We start from the raw sequence: 9,255 nt of genomic DNA, 5'->3' as shown, positions 1-9,255 counted from the left end.
GTTTTATGTCCGCATTGGGGGGATTTTTCTCTTTTTTACGCACCATTATAGTGTTCTTATTTTTGAGGGGCGTTAAGCCCCTCCCATGCCCAGCTTTGTGTGTCTTGTGTACATAGTGATGACTTGATTGGCTGAGCACGGAATGTGATGAAGTATGATGATAAGAGCGCCCCTCACTCACTTCACACGAGTGTGATTTTTTGTATCATAATACCCAATCACTGAATGTCAAGTCTGCAGTATTATTTATTTACTATGGCACTATCACACATTATATAGGGCAGTATTATGCGTGTCTTAAGTACCAGGTCTTATTACTTAACTTAAGACCTGGAGGTGTGGTCAATGCTGTTTGGCCACTCAGAATAGCCAAATGGCATTGATCACGCCTCCAGGTCTTAAGTTAAGTAATAAGACCTGGTACTTAAGACACACATAATACTGCCCTATGAGTCCAATCAGTACTGTGGTCCTCAGATGTGTTCTTTGCAAGGACCGACATCATAATGGAGCCTCTCAGAGTCACAGACCTGATAGGGTCATTCAGGGCTAGATCTGTGTGTTTTGGTAATGTGATTGTCCACGCCGCTAGCCCCTCCTATTCGCAGCTTTGAGGCTTTGTGTGAACACAAACCTTGGCTTGTGATTGGTTGATCACCCCATAGCGATGATTTGATTGGCTGCTCTCCCCATAGCGATGATTTGATTGGCTGAGCACAAAGTACATATTATTGAAGATTAAAGTGAAAGGGCAGAAAAGTGATGACGCCAAAAGCGATTTGCCGGAACGACTTTTGTGATGATTTGATTGGCTGAGCACGGAATGTGATGTGTGATGATGAGAGCGCCGCACACTGGTCTAACCTCCCATTCATGAACAGGATTAATCTTTATTGTCACGTCACACTTTTACAAGTAGAAAGGTGGACGAAATTAGGTTCTGTGCATCGCTCAAGAACGGGGGAGGCATATGGTCCGACGGAGCATTGGTTGGACATGCGTCCACCTCGGACTAGCGCCTGCTCCCGTGCTTGCGGTTATGGTTAGGTTAGGGTTTGAGGTGGGTTGTCAGCACGCGACAATCGGAATCATTCTTTATTGGTTTACGGGTGTATAGCGAAGTACGTGGACTCATTCAGTTTGTGCACACTTTCCATTTTGTAGCGTTCCATGAGAAGATAGAGTTAGATAGAGAGCAGGAGAGAAAAGAACGACATGAAGATGCACCGATATGGAAATGATTGGCCGATACCAAGGTTTAAAACTGATACCGAACTTACTACGTTTATTTGTTGTTTTTATTTCCCCCTTTTTGTGCCACGGAAACAAATAGTGTAGCAGAGTGGCTCAGAACCTCTGCCTGATGGGAGGAGGTCAATAGGGAGGTGAGTGTAGCAGAGTGGCTCAGAACCTCTGCCTGATGGGAGGAGGTCAAGAGGGAGGTGAGTGTAGCAGAGTGGCTCAGAACCTCAGCCTGATGGGAGGAGGTCAATAGGGAGGTGAGTGTAGCAGAGTGGCTCAGAACCTCTGCCTGATGGGAGGAGGTCAATAGGGAGGTGAGTGTAGCAGAGTGGCTCAGAGCCTCTGCCTGATGGGAGGAGGTCAATAGGGAGGTGAGTGTAGCAGACTGGCTCAGAACCTCTGCCTGATGGGAGGAGGTCAATAGGGAGGTGAGTGTAGCAGAGTGTCTCAGAGCCTCTGCCTGATGGGAGGAGGTCAATAGGGAGGTGAGTGTAGCAGACTGGCTCAGAGCCTCTGCCTGATGGGAGGAGGTCAATAGGGAGGTGAGTGTAGCAGAGTGGATCAGAGCCTCTGCCTGATGGGAGGAGGTCAATAGGGAGGTGAGTGTAGCAGAGTGTCTCAGAGCCTCTGCCTGATGGGAGGAGGTCAATAGGGAGGTGAGTGTAGCAGACTGGCTCAGAGCCTCTGCCTGATGGGAGGAGGTCAATAGGGAGGTGAGTGTAGCAGAGTTGCTCAGAACCTCTGCCTGATGGGAGGAGGTCAATAGGGAGGTGAGTGTAGCAGAGTGGCTCAGAACCTCTGCCTGATGGGAGGAGGTCAAAAGGGAGGTGAGTGTAGCAGAGTGGCTCAGAGCCTCTGCCTGATGGGAGGAGGTCAATAGGGAGGTGAGTGTATAGCAGAGTGGCTCAGAGCCTCTGCCTGATGGGAGGAGGTCAATAGGGAGGTGAGTGTATAGCAGAGTGGCTCAGAGCCTCTGCCTGATGGGAGGAGGTCAAGAGGGAGGTGAGTGTAGCAGAGTGGCTCAGAACCTCTGCCTGATGGGAGGAGGTCAAGAGGGAGGTGAGTGTAGCAGAGTGGCTCAGAGCCTCTGCCTGATGGGAGGAGGTCAATAGGGAGGTGAGTGTAGCAGAGTGGCTCAGAACCTCTGCCTGATGGGAGGTGGTCCAAAAGGGAGGTGAGTGTAGCAGAGTGGCTCAGAACCTCTGCCTGATGGGAGGAGGTCAATAGGGAGGTGAGTGTAGCAGAGTGGCTCAGAACCTCTGCCTGATGGGAGGAGGTCAATAGGGAGGTGAGTGTAGCAGAGTGGCTCAGAGCCTCAGCCTGATGGCCTCAAAAATCTAATACCTCCCCCGGTCCAGAGGGATATCCCTTTGGTCTAGTGGTTAAGATGTTGGACTTTCACGCGGGAGGCCCGAGTTCGAATCCCGGGCGGTACATTGGTGCCGTGACCCGGATCGGGTTCCCCCGTGGGAGGAGGTCCAAAGGGAGGTGAGTGTAGCAGAGTGGCTCAGAACCTCTGCCTGATGGGAGGAGGTCAATAGGGAGGTGAGTGTAGCAGAGTGGCTCAGAGCCTCTGCCTGATGGGAGGAGGTCAATAGGGAGGTGAGTGTAGCAGAGTGGCTCAGAACCTCTGCCTGATGGGAGGAGGTCAAGAGGGAGGTGAGTGTAGCAGAGTGGCTCAGAGCCTCTGCCTGATGGCCTCAAAAGTCTAATATCTCCCCCGGTCCAGAGCGATATCCCTTTGGTCTAGTGGTAAGATGTTGGACTTTCACACAGGAGGAGTTCGAATCCCGGGCCTTACAACAGCACTGTTACCGCCGCTGTGTAATTGTAATTGTTTTGTTAATGTGTTCAAACGCACGCATGTGTACACACGTCGCTAGCTTACCTTATCGTAAGGGGGAACAATGTGTGGTCCATTTGAACTGGGGACCCCCCCAAAATAATCACATTTGAACTGGGGACCCCCCCCAACATAATCACATTTGAACTGGGGACCCCCCAACATAATCACATGTTGTGGACCCCAACAAGCACTACTGTTAGTTTGACTCTGTTCCACAGATTGTGAAGAATGGACATTGTGAGGATGCAGATCGGCTATTTTTCAAAAGACTTACTTTTCTTAGACACTCTGGCCAATGTTTTACCATTTTGTGTGTTTATTACTTATGGCACAGCAATGGGCACAGTACAGCAATGGACACACAGTACAGCAATGGACACAGTACAGTAATGGACACAGTACAGCAATGGACACAGTACAGCAATGGACACAGTACAGCAATGGACACACAGTACAGCAATGGACACAGTACAGTAATGGACACAGTACAGCAATGGACACAGTACAGCAATGGACACAGTACAGCAATGGACACAGTACAGTAATGGACACAGTACAGCAATGGACACACAGTACAGCAATGGACACAGTACAGTAATGGACACAGTACAGCAATGGACACAGTACAGCAATGGACACAGTACAGCAATGGACACAGTACAGCAATGGACACAGTACAGTAATGGGCACAGTACAGTAATGGGCACAGTACAGTAATGGACACACAGTACAGCAATGGACACAGTACAGTAATGGACACAGTACAGTAATGGACACAGTACAGTAATGGACACAGTACAGCAATGGACACAGTACAGCAATGGACACAGTACAGTAATGGGCACAGTACAGTAATGGGCACAGTACAGCAATGGACACACAGTACAGCAATGGACACAGTACAGCAATGGACACACAGTACAGCAATGGACACAGTACAGTAATGGACACAGTACAGCAATGGACACAGTACAGCAATGGACACAGTACAGCAATGGACACAGTACAGTAATGGACACAGTACAGCAATGGACACACAGTACAGCAATGGACACAGTACAGTAATGGACACAGTACAGCAATGGACACAGTACAGCAATGGACACAGTACAGCAATGGACACAGTACAGCAATGGACACAGTACAGTAATGGGCACAGTACAGTAATGGGCACAGTACAGTAATGGGCACAGTACAGCAATGGACACAGTACAGTAATGGACACAGTACAGTAATGGACACAGTACAGTAATTGACACAGTACAGCAATGGACACACAGTACAGCAATGGACACAGTACAGTAATGGACACAGTACAGCAATGGACACAGTACAGTAATGGACACAGTACAGTAATGGACACACAGTACAGTAATGGACACAGTACAGTAATGGACACAGTACAGTAATGGACACAGTACAGTAATGGACACAGTACAGTAATGGACACAGTACAGCAATGGACACACAGTACAGCAATGGACACACAGTACAGCAATGGACACACAGTACAGCAATGGACACACAGTACAGTAATGGACACAGTACAGCAATGGACACAGTACAGTAATGGACATATTATTATTACTTATGGCACAGCAATGGACACAGTACAGTAATGGACATATTATTATTACTTATGGCACAGCAATGGACACAGTACAGTAATGGACACAGTACAGTAATGGGCATATTATTATTACATTTAGATGGTAAATTAAAACCTGTTAAGCCCCAGCGGGGTCCAGGGGGAAAATCCCTAGAATCAACATTGCAATTTCAGATTGATTAGGTCTGATTAGATTTTTTGATCGCTGTTCGGCGGGGGCGATGGAGCTCAAAAAGGCCTTAAATTGACACTTTAGAAATGTGCAGATATACAATTTACAATATACAATTTACAATTTAGGCATTTATCAGACGCTCTTAATCCAGAGCGATTTACAGTAAGCAAGAACAAAAACATGGTAATACATCAGATACATACAAATAGTCATCATGAATCATACATACGTAAGCTAAGAACCGTGGAATAAAACTATGCGTAAACTATGCGTACACTATAGAGTGCTATTTGTCTACATAAAATGCTATCTACAGTAAGTTACATAAGTTGAGCCTTTGCATACGACTGTAAGGTCGTCGGGGCTAGGGCAAGTGTTACGGGCTAAGATGGAGTCTGAAGAGGTGGGTTTTCAGACTACGTGAAGAGGTGGGTTTTCAGATTACGGCGGAAGATTGGGAGGTGAGTCTGCAGTTCTGACTGCAATGGGAAGTGCATTCCACAGTTTAGATTGGGAGGTGAGTCTACAGTTCTGCCTGCAATGGGAAGTGCATTCCATAGTTTAGATTGGGAGGTGAGTCTGCAGTTCTGCCTGCAATGGGAAGTGCATTCCACAGTTTAGATTGGGAGGTGAGTCTGCAGTTCTGCCTGCAATGGGACGTGCATTCCACAGATTGGGAGGTGAGTCTGCAGTTCTGACTGCAATGGGAAGTGCATTCCACAGTTTTGTAGCCAGAAGGGAGGTAGCGTGTGGAGCGTTGTCCCGGCGTATACACCTATGTTAGTTTGCTTACTGTGGTTGAGTGAGAAAACAATGTTACACATTAAGCAATTCATCTGGGGACCCCCTGAATCATTTTGGGACCCCGGGTGGGCCCACAGTTTGAGAACCATTGGTCTTATTATACATAACACACTGGGGTCCCTGGAATTAGCCTTTCTATCCATTGTTAGACTATATACCCTTTTTTGTCCAAATATGGAGCTCTCTGTATATGTCTGTCCCTTTTACATTATGCCCATATATGGAGATTTCTGTATCTGCCTGCCCCTTTTACATGATTCCATATATGGAGATTTCTGTATCTGCCCGCCCGCTTTACATTATGCCCATATATGGAGTTTGGAGTCAGCAGGGTACTCCATATATGGAGATCGGTGATATTTGCGTAATTTATAGACAGATTGGTAAGACGTTGTTTGAAGCCGAAAAGAGGAAGCCGTTCCATGTTTCTCTACAGGTTTTTCCAGAAAGGATTTGGCCTCGGCCTTTTCAATATCTTCCTCATGTCGTCGTGAGGTCGAACGTCGTTCAAAGTCGTCGAGGCCATATTATGCTTATTATTCGATGTCTTTCTCTCGCGAGCGTTCTTCTTCTTCTTGACGTTGCTGTGAGACCGAACGGCTTTGGTGGCCTCGGCTTCGATGACGGCGTCCACGTCGCCCCCTCTCTGCCGGCAGTAGCCGAGGAACATTCCGAGCTGCGCCTCGAGGAAGTCGTTCAGGAGCGCCGCGAGGTCCTCCTCTCCCCCGTGGAGCTGTGGGTGGGTGCGGTTGGTGGTGTTGCTGATGCCCGTCTCCGTCGTGGCCGAGTTCCTCTGGCCCGCAGGGTCTTCTGTCAGGCCGCTGAAGGCGGCGGCGCCTGTCTCCATGGTGGGGATGAGATTCCCAATGGCGGCGGCGGTGTCCGTCTCCGTCGTCATTGCGGTGTCGGGGTTCCGCTGACCTGCAGGGTTCATCTGGGCCTCGGCAGCATCCCCAGTGGAGGAGGAGGAGGTGGTGGAGGAGGTGGAACAGACCCGATGAAGAACCTCCGTCCTCTGCAGACGGGCCTGCGGCTCCTCCGCTGGAGGTGAGGAGGGTGGCGGTCCCCCACCGCCATAGTCCCACGGCTTCGACCACCTAAACACGGCAAGGGGGAGTTCACCTCGTTGCTCAGGATGGCAGGCGGGAAGATCACCTCCTTGCTCAGGGTGGCAGCCGAGCAACGATGGCGTCCCTTCGTGATTGTAGGGGCACTTTGTCTTCTGCGGACAGACGGCCTGCGTCTCGAAGGTGCATCGAATGCGACTGATCCGCTTTATGTAGTGCTTCCTGACGATGGTTTTTTTTTTGGCCATGACTTAACTTAAAGTACGCACTCTGTGCCACACCGTAAGAGAGAGAGAGAGGGAGAACTTGTATGAGTCATCGGTTAGAAATGAGGATATGTAACCTGTGTTGGAGTATAAATAACATCACGTCATCTATGATGTCAGCATGATGTCACTGTTAATCATCTCCATGTTCATATACATATGTATAGTATAGGTCAGCCTATGACATCAGTTTTAGATGATGTCAGCACTGTGATGTCAGTCATCTCCATAATGTGGGCATTGATTTGTTGATTAACGGTTTTGTTGACGGTATGTGTAGCCTGCATGGAACTCCATGATTGGGAGGGGTTACCCATTCAGTGACGTCATCAATATGACATCAGCCAGCTCCATATTTGGGTATATTTAGAGAGACAGACAGAGACACACACAGACAGACAGCCAGATGGAGCCAGGCCTCAACCTACGTCAGACACAAAGATTGTCGTAATCATTTCTGTACACCCAAGTTCCGGAGATATGCGATGGGGAGAAGAGCCGATTTTCCAGACACCTCAGGGACCCGTCTGGATCTTGGGGAAGGAGTTCGACGCGCTTGCGGAAAAGGACGAGGTTTCCTCCTCCGTCGCCTCGCGACTCTGGTTCACATACCGGAGGAACTTCCCACCGATCGGGCCGTCGGGGCCGACGTCGGACGCGGGCTGGGGTTGCATGCTGCGGTGCGGCCAGATGATCCTCGCCGAGGCCCTGGTCCGCGGGCGCCTGGGTCCAGAATGGCGATGGGTCAGAGGGCGGGACCAGACGGCGGAATACGCCAGCATCCTCGACGCCTTCGCCGACAAGGAGGATAGCTGCTATTCCATACATCGGATCGCCCAGGCGGGAGTCGGCGAGGGGAAGGCCGTAGGCCAGTGGCACGGACCGAACACGGTGTCGCAGGTTCTGAAGAGACTCGCGGCGCTTGACCCGTCGAGCCGGATCGCCGTGCATGTGGCGATGGACAACGCGGTGGTGATCGAGGACGTCCGACGTCTTTGTATGCCTCGGCTGGACCAAGAAGGAGGAGGAGTCTTTTCTCACCTTCACCACCACCACCCAGAGGGAGCGGGGGAACCTACCCACTGCGTGGAGGAGGGGGAGGCTGCTCATGATGCCTGCGTCCTGGCCGAGAAGCAGGAGCCAGCCCCCTGCTGGAAGCCTCTGGTCCTGCTCATCCCCGTCCGGCTGGGCCTGAGCGGCGTCAACGCAGCCTACGTGGAGACCCTGAAGCGATGCTTCACGCTGCCTCAGTCGCTGGGAGTCATCGGGGGGAAACCCAACAGCGCCCGCTACTTCATCGGCTACGCGTGCGAGGAGCAGCTCGTCTGCTTGGACCCGCACACCACGCAGCTGGCGGCGGAGCCGCGCCAGGACAGAGGAGGAGGGCGGATCCCTGACGACCACACGTACCACTGGCAGCGGCCGCCCTGCCTCGTGCCCGTCGCCGACATGGACCCGTCCATCGCCGCCGGCTTCTTCTGCGGCACGGAGGATGACTTCGACGACTGGTGCGCGCGCGTCCGAGGGCTTTCCTCCTGCGGCGCCGATGGAGGCTGCCTGCCCGTGTTCGAGCTGGTCGACGACCCGCGCGTGGTCGCCGCGGTCAGCGCGGACGTCCTCGACCTCTCGGACACCGACGGGTTGGAGCGGTTCCTGGACTCGGAGGACGAAGAGTTTGAGATCCTGTGAAGGGGATGGAATGCCAAACAAAGTGGAAAGTCGTACGATCTGTCACACACTGTTACCGCAGTGACATTTGTTCTCCGCATTTGACCCATCTCTCGGAGCAGTGAGCCGTAGCCGTGCCGCGCTCGGGAATCATTTGATTAGTTGATTTGACCCCCCAATCCAACCCTTTTGATGCTGAGTGCCAAGCAGGGAGGCATTGGGTCCCATTTTTACAGTCTTAGGTATGACCCGGCCGGGGATCGAACCCCGACCTTCTACAGGTTCAGGGCGGACACTCTAACCACAAGGCCACTCACTGTCTGGTGTCTCAAACATCGCCAGATGTATCTCTTTCTAATCCTATACATTCAAATTGTCTTAACGGGAGGACGGGTGGGTTTACGTCTGAGTCACTCTGTCATAACCATAAACCAACCTGATACGCCCATATATAGGCAGGACCACGGCCAGGTCACTAGGACAGACTTAATAACCATAAACAAACGTGACTGGACATTTGGTTGACCAGAGCCACAAATCTGTGCGCCTGTATATAGGACCGTCCCAATCGGCAAGGA

At 51.0% G+C, this 9,255-nt stretch overlaps 1 protein-coding gene across 1 annotated transcript; it reads left to right on the top strand.

Annotated features, from left to right (window-relative positions):
- Window positions 1-7,515: 7,515 nt before the first annotated feature.
- LOC306941954 (cysteine protease ATG4B-like) lies at window positions 7,516-8,698 on the top strand (the record flags this gene model as incomplete). The annotated part of the gene is made up of 1 exon (XM_079527597.1): window positions 7,516-8,698. Exon 1 carries the CDS (start codon window positions 7,682-7,684, stop codon window positions 8,696-8,698), a length of 1,017 nt encoding a protein of 338 aa, XP_079383723.1. The 5' UTR covers window positions 7,516-7,681.
- Window positions 8,699-9,255: the final 557 nt, after the last annotated feature.

The sequence above is a fragment of the Electrona antarctica genome (assembly GCF_951216825.1).
Source record: "Electrona antarctica genome assembly, chromosome: 18".
NCBI classification, from domain to species: Eukaryota; Metazoa; Chordata; class Actinopteri; order Myctophiformes; family Myctophidae; genus Electrona; species Electrona antarctica.
Note: the sequence above shows the minus strand (reverse complement) of the source record. Positions and strands in the feature narration are given on the sequence as shown.